Source organism: Dreissena polymorpha, chromosome 16 (genome assembly GCF_020536995.1).
Source record: "Dreissena polymorpha isolate Duluth1 chromosome 16, UMN_Dpol_1.0, whole genome shotgun sequence".
Classification (NCBI taxonomy): Eukaryota; Metazoa; Mollusca; class Bivalvia; order Myida; family Dreissenidae; genus Dreissena; species Dreissena polymorpha.
Genome location: NC_068370.1, coordinates 26605254 through 26626156, shown reverse-complemented (window position 1 = coordinate 26626156; position 20903 = coordinate 26605254). Strand labels below are relative to the sequence as shown.

The following is a 20903-nucleotide window of genomic DNA, read 5'->3' as shown; positions in this document are numbered from 1 at the left end:
CATATAGGCGAGTGACGACACAAATAAGATTGTTGTAGATACACGATTTATTATCATTAACACACACACAAGCAAACAACAGCGTCATAATAATTTTTAAAGATATTTTTTAAGATATTCATAATCTCAAAACCTACTAATTCTTGAAGTTTACGATTTCACGAAAAAGTCCAAGATCACTCTTTGCTTGAAAGCACATTTCTCCTTTATGTTAAAAACCTGGCTATAAGATCTTTAATAAGATAAGAACGGCATGCATAATTTTTTAATTAAATTGTTTATCATAGGCGATAATAAATAATTAATACAACGATCGAGTCAATCACTTTTTGGTGTTACCGCGAGTCTATTATAGACACTCACAGTTTGTTTAACATTACTTAATCGGACTCCCATAGCGCGGTAACGACTTGACACCTTTATGGTATGTTTAATCCGATTATCGGTAATTGCGCGAGCAAAATGTGTGACACCGCACTCGCTGTGCTGACTAGGTATTGTTATTTTCACGCCTCGGGCATCTTGAGAATTTAGACCGTTCGGTATACTCAATGTATTTTACGTTGAAAATGACCAAATTTACGGAGATACCCGTCCGGTTTCCGGTTTTCAGAGAGTTCGGTTTATTCAACATTTTTTAACAAAGAAATAGAAGGAGAAAATACGGGACTGGCCCGACCGTCCGGAATCGGGAGAGTTCCGGTATTCAGAGAGTCCGGTATTGGCAGAGTCTACTGTAATTGCTATAACTTATATGGAACACTATTGTTTATGGGTTAACTTAATTTTACTAAATATTTTGCGAAATATTCCTTGATTTTGAGTATTTGTTACTTGAAAATTAAGAAACAATTCTTTCTTAAAATGATTTGCATTACATTTTATGAAGAACGTGCATGTTTTAAATACCACCCATGTTTTCTGCACCAAAACATGTGCCAAAAGCATTTTACACTGGGCAAGGAAGAAGTTTGATTTTATTCCAGCCAAAAACAATATGCAACTAATTAGTGGAAAGGTCTGCAGCACTCTGTTATGCCTTACCAGCATAACATGGTTTGTCACGCATAAACTGGTCAATTACCGAATGGCAGACGGCCATAATTAATTTTCTCTCCCATTTAGAATGATCATTGAAAAGCTGACGGATTAAATGTGTCTGCTCACTAATTAGAATAGGAGCCAGAAACAATGTTTTTTTCAATAATAAGAAACCATGTCTCATGGCATAACAACAACTTTCGAACATTAACCCTTTCCCACTTAGATAGTTATTTTTACAAATAAGTAGTCCCTTATAAAGTCAAATTGAATTAAATACCATTCAGGAAATTTCAAACCCCCTGATGACTCTGATTTTGAAATGCAAGCGCCAAGCTAGCAGATGGACAGTTAAATTGGAAGTTATGCTTTTTTATAAGACACTTGGATCAGTGCAACATGCCCGACGAAAAGTGCGATTCCGTTAAGTTTGACTGCTGTGGTAATTATTATTTAAATAGTATCAAATGGGAACAAATCAAACCAAAAAAATGAAACTCACAATTCCAGATGCAATTTCAATCCCTACAAGCCAGAAGAAAACCCAATCTGTCCCAGGAGCCAATAAAGCCATCAAGAGATACAGACATTTCATCATCACCCCTTGCTCAGTTGGCTCGCATGTTGATAGAAAGCATGTTTACTGCAAGGAATTTCAATCTTGCCTCCCACACACACCACTTTGATTGCAAATGAACAAATGTGAAGATCTGAGGGCTTCAATGCAAAACAGATGTATCTGTGTTACATTCCTACTAGAGATAATACGCTTCATGCAAAAAGCTTTAAAATCTCTGGTAAACTGTTTGATCACTTATGTTGCCTTTCAAGCTGATAAAAGTGAGTTTGCATTTGTGATTAATTTGTTATCTTTTTCTATGAAATTATTCATGAAAACAGTTTGTAGTATTGAGCAGACTAAGGTCCACATAGGTGTAACGTGCAGAACCACAATTAGAGAAAAATAAAAGAGCAGCCAGTGGAAAGCATAAATACCAGCCTATTTTTGATTGTATTAAAAGCCTCAGGCTTATAAAGATGCTCTCGAGTCAGTTTCCTGAGCCTATAACCAGTACTTTGTGTCTTTGGGGAAGATCAAGAGAATGCTCCCTGAGTGAGGAATGAACCCGTGGCCTCCTGATTGCTAGGCGGACACCTTATCCATTACACCATGGCAAACTTTTTTTTTTCGAACATCTTGATCATTCAAAGCAAACAGACAACACAGAAATAAAGTTATAATACAGCCAATTTGCCAAGAATTACAGCAACCCTTATCAATAATGATGAAAGTTTACATAGGCACAAAACAAGCAAGTTTAGGAATGTATTTCATCAAATCAATGCTCAGAATTATCCCTATCAGTTAGGAAAAGAGTGCAATTCAAATACAAAGTGTGGCCAAACCAGTTAAGATGCTTTTAAAACATGATAGAACAGTTCAAACATCAATGAATTGCTAGACACTCTGCAACCCAGACATGCTAACAAGTAATTGCCCCAATCATACAATAATCTTAGAAAAATCTCCACAATAAAGCTAAACTTGAGTTTATTTCAGACAAATGGGCCAGAAAATTCTTCCATAGTCCTAGAATTTAGATACTCAGAAATAAAACAACAGGTTTTGACACATCAATTGGTATTCTCCTTACACAATAATAATAACGAATGAAGACTCTCAAGCTATGCGAATCCATCGGCCCACTGGGAAACCTAATAGTGCATGCATGATCAACGCCACAACACAAACCTAGCTGTCACAAGAGAACCTCTAAATGTCAAACAGTGCATTGTCTGTTGTCAGTACAGCCTGTTACAGAGGAATTACAACAGATTAACATGCCATCTGTAACCTTTAATACTTAATAATGTACACACAGCAACAGGCTTTGTAGGTTTTAAACTAATGACGGAAGCAAACAAGCAAAAATCTTTTGTAGTCCAATTCTTTATTTTCGAATCCGTGCATATGACACTCTGTTCCCATACACTTTAACTTTTGCCATGTTATTTAAAAACCCAACCATGTTGGACAAATATTAGCTCCATATATTTGTTCACCTTTGACCTATAAGTGTGACCTTTGTTCTTCTAACTACAGAACTGATTTCTATGCAGGACACTGCTTTTAAAGCCACATTATTAAAAAATAACCTAACAATCGAGTTAAAAATTAACCTATGACCTAGTTATTGCATAAAAATCTTGATACATTGAATTACTTTTTTCACTTCTGCCAAGTTGTTTCAAAATCCATAAACGCTTGACAAAGTGTTAGGGGTCGAACATTATATTTGCATATGTTTTACCTATTATCATTTGTACAGACAACGATATCAGTAAAACTGATGGATGCTCCCCAATGATGCTTTGTCGATATATGGATTGTGTGGAAAAAGTGAGACCTTGAGAAAATCTAATATAAGCCTCAGTGACCTTGACCTTGACCCCAGTGACCTCAAGCCTCATCAAAAGGTAGAGGTCCATGCAAATTACCTACATGCCAAATATATAAGAGATCGGTCAAATATTGAAGGCTCTATGAGAAACTGTAACCAAAGTGTGACCTTGAGAAAATCTATTATTAGCCTTGGTGACCTTGACCCCAGTGACTACAAATCTCATCAAAAGGTAGAGGTCCATGCAAGGTACCTACATGCCAAATATGAAAGAGATCGGTAAAGTATTGAAGGTGCTATGAGAAACTGTAACAAAAGTGTGACAGAAAAATCTATTATTAGCCTTGGTGACCTTGACCCCAGTGACCTCAAACGTCATCAAAAGGTAGAGGTCAATGCAAGGTATCTACATGCCAAATATGAAAGAGATCGGTAAATATTGAAGGTGCTATGAGAAACTGTAACAAAAGTGTGACGGAAAAATCTATTATTAGCCTTGGTGACCTTGACCCCAGTGACCTCAAAAGTCATCAAAAGGTAGAGGTCCATGCAAGGTATCTACATGCCAAATATGAAAGAGATCAGTAAAGTATTGAAGGTGCTATGAGAAACTGTAACAAAAGTCTATTATTAGCCTTGGTGACCTTGACCTTGACCCCAGTGACCTCAAACGTCATCAAAAGGTAGAGGTCCATGCAAGGTATCTACATGCCAAATATGAAAGAGATCAGTAAAGTATTGAAGGTGCTATGAGAAACTGTATCAAGTCTATTATTAGCCTTGGTGACCTTGATCTTGACCCCAGTGACCTCAAATGTCATCAAAAGGTAGAGGTCCATGCAAGGTATCTACATGCCAAATATGAAAGAGATCGGTAAAGTATGGAAGGTGCTATGAGAAACTGTAACAAAAGTGTGACGGAAAAATCTATTATTAGCCTTGGTGCCCTTGACACCAGTGACCTCAAACGTCATCAAAAGGTAGAGGTCCATGCAAGGTATCTACATGCCAAATATGAAAGAGATCGGTAAAGTATTGAAGGTGCTGTGAGAAACTTAACAAAGGTGTGACGGAAAAATCTATTATAAGCTTTGGTGACCTTGACCCCAGTGACCTCAAACGTCATCAAAAGGTAGAGGTCCATGCAAGGTATCTACATGCCAAATATGAAAGAGATCGGTAAAGTATTGAAGGTGCTATGAGAAACTGTAACAAAAGTCTATTATTAGCCTTGGTGACCTTGACCCCAGTAACCTCAAACGTCATCAAAAGGTAGAGGTCCATGCAAGGTATCTACATGCCAAATATGAAAGAGATCGGTAAAGTATTGAAGGTGCTATGAGAAACTGTAACAAAAGTGTGACCGTACGGAAGTGCGGAAGTATGGAAGTGCTGAAGGACAAACTAGCAACTATATGCTCCCCATATATATATATATATATATGGGGAGCATAAAAAATGCTCCATCCTCCAGCAGCCATGTTTTCAAACAGACTTGAAACATTTTCTTGTTATTATTAAAACTGTTAGAAGCAATATGGGCAACAAGGTGAATGTTCAGAAGCTTTACGTTTGATTTCACCTAGTTTTTAACCCCATGTGACCCACTTTACAATTTTGTTTAGATATAATTAGGATAATTGTTCTTACAAAGTTTCATGAAGATGGAGCAATGGACATGGCCTCTAAAATGATCACATGTTAGTGTAGGATGAAGTTCAATATGGTTCACCCGAGTAAAAAGTCAGCACAAAAACAAGTATACAAACATGTACCTTCTGGTGTTTCGTCAATATGCAGGTTCATTTTGAACCAGCCGGCTACTGCTGTTGTTGCTGCTGTGAATGCTGCTACTTCTATAATTGTTGCTGCTAATATATTCCTTAGTCATCATGTAATTATATTCCAACAGAGATATTTAGGTATTTTGAAATGCTCAAACACTGTGAACAGTGCAACACTCCCTATTATGTTATCTAGAGACGGAGCCAGTTAAGTTTATTGGAAAAAACTGTGGAATTCTATGGTCCCTCTGTTTAAATCATTAAACTATTACTATTCATATACTTTCATTGGCCTTTTGATCTTATTTAACATATTGGTAGCTTGCACAGAACTTTCGACCCCATGTTGCACAAATTTATCTTTAAAGATCTAAGGAACTATAATTAAATTTAACTGATGTGTAATCTTCTATGAAACTCTTCCTGCATTTCAGTTTCATACTCTATTTGTGTTGATTTTTTCATTTAAGAATTTTAGTTTATTCCAAATCATTTCTCCATCAATTCAGTATTTCAATTTATTCAAAATCATTTATCCTTCAGTCAACCACAAATAGATGAAAAACAACAGTTATTAATCACACTTCTGCATTTCTGTACAAATGTTTTCTAATTTGTACTTATTCGAGAACAAATGTGCCGTGTGTGTACCGTATCTTATTACTCCTGCAACATCCAATACAATAATCCAATTCAGACTTAACCAAGCAGAATTTCAATTACATTGATGTCCGTCCAATATCCAACTTCATATGCCTGTCAAAGCACCAATGTTTTATTCCGATGTGAACTATTAATACTTTAAGATTGTCCACAGTGTTAAACCTTTACCATTTAGATACGTATTTTGACACATTTGTAGTCCCTAATAGAAAGTTACATTTAATTAAAGGTCTTTCCTACTGGATCCAAGTTTTAAAGGTTTCAGTTCCAACCCTTAGATACTGATAAGCAGCAAACAGCATAAAAACTGAACACACTGCGAGTTACTCAGAGGCTGTTCTGGTTTTATGCTGTTTTCACATAGCCATTTTCAATTAGCTTCTAAGTGGGAAAGGTTTAAATTCAAATGATTTGAGACTGATGAAAATGCTGGTATTGAGACTTATAGTGGGGAAATGTTAGAATATTATATTACTCTGAACCGCATAAACTAATTTCATGAAATTATGACTTATTCAGTTTATAAATACAAATGAAACATTATAAAAATTAAGTTGCAATTGGTATTTGTCACAATTGTATACATAAATGTATCAGCCTCCAGCTAAGTTCACTTTTTCTCATATTAATAAGTAAAAGAATTATGGACGAATAGTGCCCTGTGAAATGTATACATGAAAAATTGGATATCTTCCCATCAAAATCCACGCACTCTTTCTTTCCATAGCAATCAAAAAGGATGCCATACAGCAGTGCTCCATTAATAAATTAACCTGAAATGGATTTATAAAAGCCAAAAGAGTTCATGTTTTGCGCTGCGTTTATACCACAGCACTTCAACATCTGAGTCTCGCTCTGGTCAAATTGGGTTGAATTCATGTGCGCAGGGACATGGATTGGTGCACAGGCTAATCAGGGACAACACAGGCTAATCAGGGATAATACTTTCTGCTTTTATGGTATTTTCTGTTGAAAGAATGACTCTTCTGTGCAAAAATCAATTTAGGCTGAAAGTCTTGTCCCTGTATAATCTGTGGCACACTTAACTCTTTCAGTGCTGGAACCGAATTTTTAAGGCCTTTGCAAACAGTTTGGATCCAGATGAGAAGCCACAGAACGTGGCGTCTCATCAGGATCCAAACTGTTTGCTATTCTGATAGTATTTTTTGAAAAAATTCGAAGAAAATGCTAATTAAAGAAATTCAGCAGACGACATTTTAGCAGACGAAAAATTTCCCAGCATGCAATGGGTTAACCCTTTACCCCTGATAAACTCAATTAGACGCGTTTGTAGTCCCTTAGAAAATCTAATTATATTTAAAATCTTCTTTACTAGATTTGAGTTTTAAAGGCTTCATGTTTAACCTTTAGTTACTGATGAGTAGCAATCAGCATTAAAACTGGTTTTATGCTGGTTGCAAAAGCCATTTTCACTTTGCATCTGAGTGGGAAAGGGTTAACCCTTTCAGTGCTGGAACCGAAATTTGAAGGCCTTTGCAAACAGTTTGGATCCAGATGAGACACCACAGAACGTGGTGTCTCATCTGGATCCAAACTGTTTGCTGTTCTTATAGTATTCTTTGAAAAAAAATCGAAGAAAATGCAGCAGACGACATTTTAGCAGACGAAAAACTTCCCAGCATGCAAAGGGTTAATGCACATGAACTAAGCCCATCTTTCCGTAGAGCTAGGATCATTTCTAGGAACAATCCATACACTAAAGTTCAATAATTGAACGCTCACCAAGAACTTTTTTTATTAATTATTGGTATCCTTCATTAGTTCATATTATTTATTATCTGATTAACTTAATAGTTATATTCAGTTTATTTCCTATCAACCTATTTACCACAGAATATTAAGACAATTTGGTGACCTTTTTTGAATTTACTCACAGTAACAGCAGAACATAATGTTCACAATTTTAAATATATCTGTTCATCAATTACTATATACATCCTTTCATTAATATGTGTACATCCTTAACAGTCACTCCACAACATATTAACTCCACATCAGTATCTCTCCTTATGAGAGGAAGACCTAACACATTACTTCCCCACTTGTAGCCTATTGAGGCTGTAAACTCCTCAAAAACTTCAACAGCCACTGACAAGAGTGTTGTCTAGCCTTCAATAAGAGTGTTGTCTAGCCGTCACTAAATAGTAAAGTCCACTCACAGAACGCTTCAAGCAACAAGAAAATCAAGTAAGAAATTGGAACTTTACGACTTTCTCTCTCTCTGGAATAAACATAATTTCCAATATTGCATTTCCCACGCTCTTAACTCAGTCTACAACTCTATTTATCTATTTTCTTTACAAAATGCTGCAGTTGAAGTATTCTATACTGAAAATATTGGTTCTTATATTCTTAAAAAAAAAAAATTCTTCTGACAAAATTTGTTAGTCAGAATCTAGAAGTAGTTGTTTTGTTTATATATGCAAACATTTTTAAAGCAAACATGAAACTGGTTTTGTCTCCAGTAAGTTTTAACAATTCTTATCAATTATGCAGTAGGCATAAATGCTTCATGAACCATTCTAAACCATTTTGTTTATCTGATATGAAGGCTATGTGAATACTTTTCCAGGGTTTTGTCATCATCATCATCATCATCATCATCATCATCATCATCATCACCATCATCATCATCATCATCATCATCTTCTTCTTATTATTATTTTTCTTCTTCTTCTTATTTTTATTCATCATCATCATCATCATCATCATCATCATCATCATCATCATCATCATCATCACCATCATCAGAAATACCAACCATCAGCAGCAGCAAATGATTACAGTTGTTATGATCCTCATCCTTATCATCAAATACATCAGAAGAAACAACACAAAAAACCACCACAAAACTCAAAAAGCCACATTCATCACAATCATATACATGTATATTGGTTTAGACAAGCCAGAGTCGTATTATAGATTCCAATTACATGAAGGATCAGTCCATGGCAGCCGTGCAAACGGATTATGCCACTTACTCTGAGGAGTATGGATTCTTAAATCCCAAGAAATACAAGACTGGAATCAGTTTCTTGAAATGGAAGAATTAGATTGCCCCTTTCTCCCATGAGAATAATATAACAAATACAAACATGCAAGCTGACCTTATGATACATTTTTCCAGTTTTGACAGATCACCACCCTTTGTGAATCAAACTCATAAATGCTATTTGTTGCAATAGATTTGAGCCTCTGTTTGGTAAACCTGAGTTAACCATGTACCACTTAGATACATATTTTAACGCATTTGTAGTCCTTACGAAATTTAATTTTAATTAAAGGCCTTTCTTACTAGAATCAAGTTTTCAAGGCTTCATTAATATTCCAATCCTTAGATACTGGTGAGCAGCAAACAGCAGTAAACCTGAACAGACTGCAAGTTACTCTCAGGCTGTTCTGGTTTTATGCTGTTTGCACATAGCCATTATCACCTTGCTTCTGAGTTGGAAAGGGTAAAGCCTGGTTTTCCCAAGGCTAGGATCATTACAAGCACTTTTGTGAAGATCGCCTGGTCTATTTACCTTATTAAATAACAATTTTATACTCTAAAAGCATAGCAGCTATCATTAACACCTGTTCTGCTACTATATCAATATTCAGTTATACCTTTTCCCAAGCCATTATAATGACAAAAGCGACAAATACAAAGAATATATCTAAAGAATTAATTTAATTACCAATGAGATCTTTTCAACTAATGACCAAGGTCTTTGAAACTAACGACTTTCTAAACAGTCTAATAAAGTTAAAGTCAGACTAGGTCAATTAGATACTGGAGTTTAACCCTTTCACACTAAGATATGTATTTTGACGCATTTGTAGTCCCAAAGAAAGTTAAATTTAATCAAAGACGTTTCATAATTAATTCAAGTTTAAAATGCTTCATCTCAAATTCTTAGATACTGATGAGAAGCAAACAGCATAAAACCTGAACAAACTGCCAGTCAGCGCTTCCGTTAGTGGACGTCCGGGCGTAAATTACGCCCGAAAACGGCAGTCGTATGTCCATTATGCAAATGGTGGAAGTCCCTTGGACGTCCGATAATCCACATGTACGCTGTTTGCGAATACACAACACGCACACATGTCAACAGTAAATCGGGTTATTTAGACCGTTAACTCCGCCCAAAGACCTATAGGTCTTTGCTCCGCCTACAGTTTTCAATGAATTTCTCAGCGAGTGGTCAATATTGATTTTTCCAGCTGTCAATCACATGCTTCTTGGTAAGCGTATCAGCCAATCAGCGCTTAGACAGCAGAATACATGCTGACCCCACGTGAAGCTGTATACAATAATATTAGCGACCTCTTCGCTACGAAGTTTTTATTTAGCAATCAAATTTAATTAAGTCAACGCTTTCCTCGAGGAAGGATGGCGTGGCGTTGTACATGAAGTCTAATTTTTGCATGATTTTCATGTGTGCACGAAATACACGGGAAATGTTTATTTGTTGCTAGAATGTTCTTAACTTGCCGTGAATAATAAAATCTGGAAATGATTTCGGATTACACGTTTGATTTATAAACATTTGAATATACTTAAATTGAATAACATTAATTGTATACCGATTGGCATAACACATAATGCAACAAGTAGCTAAATAACCTGACAAGTTATATTGCGATTCGGAATTAAGTGTACTCGGTATAATTAAAAGAAAGACGCTTTTTTACACTCCAAAATTCGCTTTCACTTACGCAAACTTTTCTGAAAGGAGGTACATGAAACATTTTTAGTTAAGTCGTTGATTTGTTGTAATCACTAAATATGAACGTGCTCTATGCTCTCAAATCACGTCACGTGATTAACGCATGTTCAATGGGAATTCCCCCATCCCACAATTCAATTGTATATGCCAAAATGGCAGACGTTGCAGACGTCAATATTGGTCGTATTTTGGTTTTGAAAATATAAATCGTAATTATACTGGATTATTGGGTAATGGATAGAGTTGGAACATGTACGTATATTAAAATTCTGAAATAACAGTGGGACTTCAAAATTTATGTCTTGGACGTCCAAAATTTTAGGCTTGGAAGTCAGGACTTCCAACTTTTAAAAGCTAACGGTAGCTGCTGCCAGTTACTTACAGGCGGTTCTGGTTTTATGCTGGTTTCAAAAGCCATTTTCACTTCGCTTCTCTGGTCTTTTTTAAATCAAATAATAATTTTATACTTTAAGTATAACAAGGGCTGTTTGTCAACCATGCATGTCCCCCATATGGGCTCTCCGTTGAAGTGACAGCCATTGTGTGAATATGTTTTTTGTCACTGTGACCTTGACCTTTGACCTAGTTACATGAAAATCAATAGGGGTCATCTGCCAGTCATGATCAATGTACCTATGTAGTTTCATGATCCTAGCCATAAGCGTTCTTGAGTTATCATCCAGAAACCATTTTACAATTTCGGGTCACTGTGACATTGACCTTTGACCTAGTGACCTGAAAATCAATAGGGGTCATCTGCGAGTCATGATCAATCTACCTATCAAGTTTCATGATCCTAGGCCTAAGCGTTCTTGAGTTATCATCCGGAAACCATTTTTCTTTTTCGGGTCACTGTGACCTTGACCTTTGACCTAGTGACCTGAAAATCAATAGGGGTCATCTGCGAGTCATGATCAATCTACCTATCAAGTTTCATGATCCTAGGCCTAAGCGTTCTTGAGTTATCATCCGGAAACCATTTTACTATTTTGGGTCACCGTGACCTTGACCTTTGACCTAGTGACCTCAAAATCAATAGGGGTCATCTGCGAGTCATGATCAAAGTACCTATGAAGTTTCATGATCTTAGGCCCAAGCGTTCTTGAGTTATCATCCGGAAACCACCTGGTGGACGGACCGACCGACAGACTGACCAACAGATCGAAAGACCGACCGTCATGTGCAAAGCAATATACCCCCTCTTCATCGAAGGGGGGCATAAATATATAAATCTGTGTATTGGGATGGTATGCATTCGGTGTTCCTCAAATATTTGTCATAGAAAAGACAAAATCTGCATGCAGCGTTAAGCGCCAAGAAGGGGAAAAATCTTCCTGAGAATAGGCAACCTGAGCCTTGTTCCGGGAAAACTGGGCTTAATCCATGCGTCTAAAGTGTTGTCTCACTTTTCCCGCTCGATTTGCCTGTGCAATTTAAACAGGCGTATTTGGGATGACATTTTCTGCTATAAAGCAAGATTATACGTTTTTGTCAAATATTTATTAATTTATATAAAATGTGTAAAAACTTATTAAACATATATTTCAATATAAATTAAAATAAAAGTTAATAAGAACATGTTTCAAAAATTGCAAAATAAGCCAGTTATTTAATTCTGTAATCGAAATGTATGTACAGTCGAATTCGCCAGCATGTATCATGCATGTACGATGTAAATCTAAATTTAGTTTAAAGGTTCATTTTAAATTCCTGCAACTATATGTATATTTATACGACACACGAACACTAAATCTGATCCTAATAAAAAGACGAATGTTTCGGTTATTGTTGGAAAATATGTACAAACTATCTTCGTCACAACCGGCTCGGGGCGCTAATTTGTCTTTGCTGCATTTTATGAAATTTGTCTGCAATGTATAATTTTTCTTGCCTAATTTGTGTTATTGTAACATATTTTATCCATAAATTACAATTTAATACATATAAAAAATTGTATAATCTCGCTTTAGTGGAATTTTTTGTGTCAAGGAAGTGTCTCCTGAACTGAAATACAGTGTAGGCAGAAAGGGTTGTCTGGGACTGAAATACAGTGTAGGCAGAAAGGGTTGTCTGGGATACAGTGTAGGCAGAAAGGGTTGTCTGGACTGAAATACAGTGTAGGCAGAAAGGGTTGTCTGAGATTAGTTTAGTCTAAACCTATTTATTTTAGCTCAATTGCATTGAAAGCCTTCGTCTTAATGAAACGCTCTCGAGTCCGTTTCCTGGGACTAACAACCAGTCTTTGGGGGAGATCAAAGAACGATCCCAAAGTAGGGATTGAACTTGTTACCTCCCAACTGCTAGGTGGACACCATATCCACTACGCCACGGCAACCTGTCTCTAATTAGCCTGTGCAGACAGCACAGGATAATCTAGAACCACGCTTTACGCACATGCATTAACCCTTTGCATGCTAAGAAATTTGTCGTCTGCTAAAATGTTGTCTGCTGAATTTCTAAAATTAGCATTTTCTTCGATTTTTTTCAAAGAATACTATCAAAATAGCAAACAGTTTGGATCCTGATGAGACGCCACGTTCTGTGGCGTCTCATCTGGATCCAAACTGTTTGCAAAGGCCTTTAAAATCCGGTTCCAGCGCTGAAAGGGTTAACTCCAATTTTCCCATAACGAGACTTATATGACCCTCGCCCAAACATTACATCTTTATTCATTGCTGTTATCAGTAATATTTTACAGTAATCTTTTGCGGATTGGTCCTCTTAATGTTCTAAGAATTATAGAAATAAACAAGACAGAATGTCATGCAAATGCATCCCATATTCACAAGATTTTGGTCATCACCATTAAAAATTATCCTCCTCAACAACAGCCGCAGCAACCAGAGCAGCAGCAGCAACAACAGCAAAATAATTTCTTTTAGAAAAATAATAAGAAAGGATTGAAGCAGTTGATAAATTGTCTCAAGTAATGACTAATATTTTGACCTTTTTCACCTCGAGTCTTCTTTTAATTTAATCGTTGATGACAATTTAATAAGGTTACATTTTGTTTTGTTTTATAGCAGATCAAATCATTAAACGTGATCTCTGCAAAATAAATTTCATGAAGAAGGCCTCAGGTTAGAAAACTTGATAAATAAGTCAATATCTCAGAAATGTACTGTTATTAAACAACAAGACACATGTCTCAATTAAGGCATCAACGCCCACACATTTCTCTGCTGTGATTTTCATGCAGATTCAATGCTTCAGAAAGTTTGAAAGTAATTGAATAATCCATTGCAAAGTCTTGTAAATGGCATAGGAGTCCCCAAAGTCCATTAGTATGCAATTACAGAATGTTATTGTTGTCTGCCATATCCAGCAATGACTTGCGGCCATAAGAATTATGTTGCTTTCTATTATAGGTATTGAGAAAACAAAACATTGATATTTGATCTTGAAACAGAAAAGATTATTTCCGGCAATTTTTAATAACAGTAAAATTATGTTGGAAAACAAGTCATTTCTCGCACAAGTAATGGCTTTATCATCCCACATGTATTCAGTAGCTTTTTCAAATGCAAGTTTTTCTGTAGTACAAACAAGATGTGTTTGTGAAACACAATGTCCCCCTATATGACGTTTGACCTTGAAGGATGACCTTGACCTTGACCCTTCACCACTCAAAATGTGCAGCTCCATGAGATACACATGCATTTCAAATATAAAATTACTAGCTTCAATATTGCAGAAGTGACATTACATGAGCAATTTTGACCCATATATTTGACCTTGAAGGATGACCTTGACCTTGACCTTTCACCACTCAAAATGTGCAGCTCCATGAGATACACATGCATGCCAAATATCAAGTTGCTATCTTCAATATTGCAAAAGTATTCATAAAATAAGCGATTTGGGCCACATATATTTGACCTCTGACCTTGAACGATGACCTTGACCTTTCACCACTCAAAATGTGCAGCTCCATGAGATACACATGCATGCCAAATATCAAGTTGCTATCTTCAATATTGCAAAAGTATTCATAAAATAAGCGATTTGGGCCACATATATTTGACCTCTGACCTTGAACGATGACCTTGACCTTGACCTTTCACCACTCAAAATGTGCAGCTCCATGAGATACACATGCATGCCAAATATCAAGTTGCTATCTTCAATATTGCAAAAGTATTCATAAAATGAGCGATTTTGGCAACATATATTTGACCTCTGACCTTGAAGGATGACCTTGACCTTTCACCACTCAAAATGTGCAGCTCCATGAGATACACATGCATGCCAAATATCAAGTTGCTATCTTCAATATAGCAAAAGTTATTGCAAAATGTTAAAGTTGGTGCAAACCAACCAACAGACAAACAGACAGGGCAAAAACAATATGTCCCCCACTACTATAGTGGGGGACATAAAAACTGCTTCTGATTGAATTATTTCGTGATTGTGTGTGGGTTTAATTTCCAGAATCCATTAGTATGCAATTACCAATGTTATCATTGTCTGCCATATTTAACAATCAATCTAACAACAACATATATTCATTTTCTATCCATTATAGGTATAGATCTTGCAAAAGGAATATAAGTTTACATTTAAGAACCTCAAGAAAATCAGTGTTCCCACTGAAAAAGAGTAATGAAAATTGAAGAATAACTTAGACTTAAAGGGCTTTCAGGTCCAGAAAAATTCAAAGAGTAAGCAAATGTCTAAATCATACCAAAACCATTTAAAAAAAAAACACAAACAGCAACCGTATTAAAAACATAACAAAAAGGAACCACATTAAGCACTGAATACATTAACCCAACAACATGCATATTAACAAAATTGCCAACTAAGAAACATATTAAAGACTAACTTGTAAAGAAAAGACATTAAAAACATACTTTTAGAGTAAAAATATGCAAGACCAATTTTTACAACAGCAATAACATCCTTTGTCCATTGATGAATAAACCATACAATTCAACTTATACAAATCCACTTGTAAAATTTTTGGAAATAAAGCATTTAGAAACCATACAGAGACCAATAAAGAGATGGTGATGTTGATCTAAAATTCAGTCAAATAGTTACCGTATATGTTCTTATTGACACCGATGCCCTTATAGACGCACAGGCCGTCTTATCTGTTTTTTTTTGAATTTATGGGAACCATAAGATAATATTTATGTAGCCCGTAATCCATTAAAGAGTGGCACATAACGATGTTCTGAAAACATTGTTTTTGAGGCTATTTTGTTTGCAACATGGTAACACCATAAATATGCTACCGTGCAAGTAATACTTGCATTACTACGTAGGTTACAATCCAACAATAATAATAATAATTGTCGTCAGCACAGGTGAGTGATAAATCATAGAGATATAGACTTGTTTATTTCTTCTTTCATTACAGACAAACAAATGATATTGGTCTAATGACCAGCGCTATCATAGTCTGTTTCAACATATAGCTCCTTGTCATCCACATGTTCATCGTTGTCAAGGGTGACACGTGCGCTTTACGCCAATGACGCCAACTGTATGGTAGTCAGTGTTCGGATGTATTGTTTGTCAAACTATAAATACTTATCAACCAGATGCAGTTAAGGCGCGAAATTCCGGGTCAAACTGGATTTAATGGTGAGCATCTCTTAATGGGGAAATATTTAAGACGATAAAATAAATTGGGATCCACGGCTGATTTGCGCTAAATTTGACATCGCGATGTAGCAGGTCTGCAGCAGACTATGTCATACGATTGGATTAAACAATGTTGTGAGCGCCAGATAATGAAAATGTTACACTGGTAAAATGTGAGGAATAGGTAATAGTGGTTCCAATGTAACGCGCAGTGTGCGTCAGTAAGGACATATATGGTAGATCACTGTTAAAATCAAGAACAATCCCGCAAAAATACGAATTGGTCTGAGTCGAGTTTGTTGGTGTATGCGGGCCCAGGGCTTGCAAGCTTGCACTTGTTTTGATGGCTGATCTTACTATTTGAGCCTTCTTCTGGGAAATCTACGCTTAATTTATGTGCATATTATGTCATACCTTATCAGCCTGTGAAATCTACACAGGCTAATAAGGGACGACAATTTCCAGTTTAATGGCTATTTTAGTTATATTAAGTGTTTTCTGAGCAAAAATCCAATTCTTGCAGAATGTGTAAGCCCCGAATATCTTATCCAAGCCGACACTTTATGCACATGCATTAAGCAATATTTTTGCAGAGCAAGGCTCTATTCTTTACTTGCTCCATACTTGATATTAAAGACTGACAAAACTGTTAACTTACCCATAGAGTAGCCATATTCATCTACATCTTCCTCCAGCTGTTGCCTAGTATCGCTCGCTGTGTCAGGAACTTCTGGTGGGGGTCCAGTCTCAAGTTGTCTCACAGGCGAGCTGGTCTGTATCGGTGGCTCCTCAGCAAGTGGGGCAACTTTTGTGACTTCTGCTGTGACCTTTGTTACCCCTGCCACAACCTTTGTGACTTCTGCTTGGGTCTGCAGCGAGAGTTGTTGCGCTGCCTCGTCATACGATTGCACTGACTTCCTGTCAGAATCAATGTCGCGAGGCTGAAAGATTTCGGGGCAGCATTTTTTTTAATAAACCATAAAAAAATTCCACTCAGCTGAGATATATCATACGGACAAATTGTCTGAGCAAGTTTTATTACAATTAAGCATTCACTTTGACCTATAGTGTTCATTTTCAATACATGTTCTTAGAAAGTTTTTTGATGGGCAGAAAATGTTACTTCATACGATGGCACTGACTTTCCATCAATGTCATGGTCTCAGGGCTGAAATATTTAGTAATTTAGTATAAACCTTCTTATTTTAGCTTGATTGCATTGAAAACATCAGGCTTATAGAAGCACTCTCGAGTCTGTTTCCTGGACCTAGAACCAGTACTAGCCTAAGGTCTCTTTTGGGAGAGCTAAAGAACGTTCTCTGTTCCCTTAGTGGGGATCAAACCATTGACCTCCTGGTCGCTAGGCAGACACCATATTCATTACACCATGGCAACCTTAATTAGTTTGTAGCTTGTTGGAGTGAACACTGCCAGGTGATTTAGGAAATACAGACAAGCAACAAACAAAACTTTATCACAAAAGCTCACCATGGGTATGTTTTACTCATAAAAAGCATAATTACTATGACAATTATGCTTAGGTAGTTTTATGAAAAGCTTCAAAATATATGCAGGGGAACTTTAGATTGGGAAAAATCATGTCATTTCAACTAAAATTGGGAAATGTATTTGTGTTTGTTGTGCTTTCAACATTATAGCTGAATGATTTCAATTCTAATAGCTGGATATCAAGAAAAACTCAACATCTTGATCATTTTTTATTTTTATTTTTTTTGGAGAGGGGGGACTTTAAATAGTGAATTTAATACAGTCATTTGGGAAAAATATATTTTTCCTTAGATTAGTAACGGGATAGAGTTTAGCCCCAAATATGAAAAAAGACAAAGCTTATTTAAATTGCTTCCTGTATGGGTACTACATAGTCAGTGCTGTAAGACTTACAACTAATGCATTAAAGGCAAACTAGCTTAGTGTCTATTTATACAATATGGACACATTTGTAAGAAGCAAATAACATAAGAGTTTTGTGATTTTTTATTCAGATTCAAAATAGTTTTTTTAAAAACTCTTAGAAAATTTAATTTTTGGAAATGGAAATGCAAAACATATTGCACTTCAAGAAGTGTATGCTAAGAGCTTTAACCCTTTGCATGCTGGGTAATTTGTCTTCTGCTAAAATGTCGTCTGCTGAATTTCTAAAATAAGCATTTTCTTCGATTTTTTTCAAAGAATACTATCAGAATAGCAAACTGTTTGGATCCTGATGAGACGCCACGTTCTGTGGCGTCTCATCTGGATCCAAACTGTTTGCAAAGGCCTTTAAAATCCGGTTCCAGCGCTTAAAGGGTTAATTACCACACTAATTTTGTGTGTGCTAAATTAGGAAAAGTACCGGTAGCAGCCAAATTGGGAAATATATCTGACATTTGCATTTTTCTGTGTTTCATCTGCAATCATTATTATCCTAATATGTTTGGACACCATAACCCGAACTTGTTTGCATTGATCCTTTGTGCATCAACTGACATTTAACAAATCATTTTCATATGAAATAGCTCGTATTTGCATTTCAAAATAATGCAGATCGAATACAATCATGAATAATACAAAGATAAACCCATAGTTGTGCAACACAATTGCCAGCACTGCAGACAATCTGAATAGCTAAACAATCAAATCTGGAACCTCAACAAATCAGTCTACATCTTTGAGAACTGATTGAGTATTGGTATGCTGCATGTTGGTAGACAATACCATGGTACGATTTACAATAATGGATCCCAATTCGGAATGCATTCAATACTTACACTTACTTTTTTCTGACTTTTAGGGGAAAATTTGCTGTATGATAATTTTCAACATCAAATTTACACTTCAGTAGAAAATGTAAAAGTGGAGTTATGCCCTATTTTTAAATAGCTGCCTAAGTTGAAACAACTGAGGTACAAGAAATGTAATTATATATTAAATTATATAATGAAGCCTTGCTCTGGGGAAACCGGGCTTTGTGCATAAAACGTTATCCCAGATTAGCCTGTGCTGTCTGCACAGGCTAATCATAGCCTGTGCTGTCTGCACAGGCTAATCAGGGACACCACTTTCCGCTTTTATGATATTATTCATATAAAGCAAGCCTCTTCAAAACAAAAATCCAGTCTAGGCGGCAAGTGTCATATCCGATAAGCCCGTGGGGACTGCACAGGCTAACCTGGGACTACACCTTATGCACATACATTAAGCCCAGTTTTCCCAGAATGAGGCTCTATTGAATATACATGTCTACTTGAGACATGAATACTTACACAGGCAGGGTCTGTAAGACTCTATTGAATATACATGTCTACTTGTGACATGAATACTAACACAGGCAGGGTCTGTAAGAATCTATTGAATATACATGTCTACTTGTGACATGAATACTTACACAGGCAGGGTCTGTAAGACTCTATTGAATAAACATGTCCACTTGTGACATGAATACTTACACAGGCAGGGTCTGTAAGACTCTATTGAATATACATGTCCGATTGTGACATGAATACTTACACAGGCAGGGTCTGTAAGACCCTATTGAATATACATGTCTACTTGTGACATGAATACTTACACAGGCAGGGTCTGTAAGACTCTGTACCACAAACTTGACGGGGTTGCTTGCATTCCGTATTGTCTCTACTGCCTGGTCGTGGGTGGCGTTTCTCAAGTCCTTCCCGTCAACCTGAATATGCAAGGGAGACCATTCATGGTGAAAGACAAAACAATTGCAGAATGAGTTTTCTACTTTTGGCAGTCAACCTCCATGGCAGACCACTCATGGTTAAAGACATAACAAGTGCAGCATGAGTTCTCTATCTTTAACAGCTTTCTATCACAGTTTGTTCTTTACAAGGATTTTTCACAATTTCCAACAGTATTTCAGTCATACCACGATGGTAAAAGTACCCATTGACACTTTTCTTGGGATAGCTGGGTTACCCGAAATACTTTTCCTGGGATACCAGAAATAAGAGCACATAATCAAGCCTGTACTTCCTGGGATACCAGAAATAAGAGCACATAATCAAGCCTGTACTTCCTGGGATACCAGAAATAAGAGCACATAATCAAGCCTGTACTTCCTGGGATACCAGAAATAAGAGCACATAATCAAGCCTGTACTTCATAGCTGCTCTTCTTGAATCTGAGGGCAAATTTCCATAAACAAGATTTCAAGACCAATCTCAGAACAAGGGACAAAATTGTCACAAAACAAGGTTTTCATTGTGAAAAAAAATCTGATAAAGGGAGACAACTCAAATGGAACTTTTGAAATGAACAAACAAAATTAACCCCCTTTGTAAGTTTGTTTTAAAATAAATATATTTTTTAGTCGTGGCGACCTTGACATTGGAGATATTGACATGATTCTTTCGTGCGACACACCGTCCCATGATGGTGAAAAAATGTGCCAAATGATTTTAAAATCTCATAATGAATGACATAGTTATAGCCCAGACAAGCTCATTTATGGCTATTTTTTACCTTTGAACTCAAAGTGTGACCTTGACCTTGGAGATATTGACGTAATTTTTTCGCGCGACACACCGTCTAATGATGGTTAACAAATGTGCCAAATGATTTTAAAATCTCACAATGAACGACAAAGTTATGGCCCGGACAAGCTTGTTCAGCCCGCCCGCCAGCCCGCCAGCCAGCCCGCCAGCAAGCCAGCCAACCCGCCCGCATTC

The 20903-nt window shown here is 36.5% G+C and overlaps 1 protein-coding gene across 1 annotated transcript in view; it reads right to left on the bottom strand.

Annotated features, from left to right (window-relative positions):
* Positions 1 to 20903, bottom strand: part of LOC127862413 (multiple PDZ domain protein-like) — a 248781-nt gene that overhangs the window by 77565 nt on the left and 150313 nt on the right. Inside the window, exons 29-30 of the mRNA XM_052401512.1 lie at positions 19784 to 19894; positions 16874 to 17156 (exon numbers count right to left, since the gene is read on the bottom strand). Coding sequence (XP_052257472.1) covers positions 16874 to 17156; positions 19784 to 19894 — 394 coding nt within the window. The remainder of the gene's footprint in view (positions 1 to 16873; positions 17157 to 19783; positions 19895 to 20903) is intronic.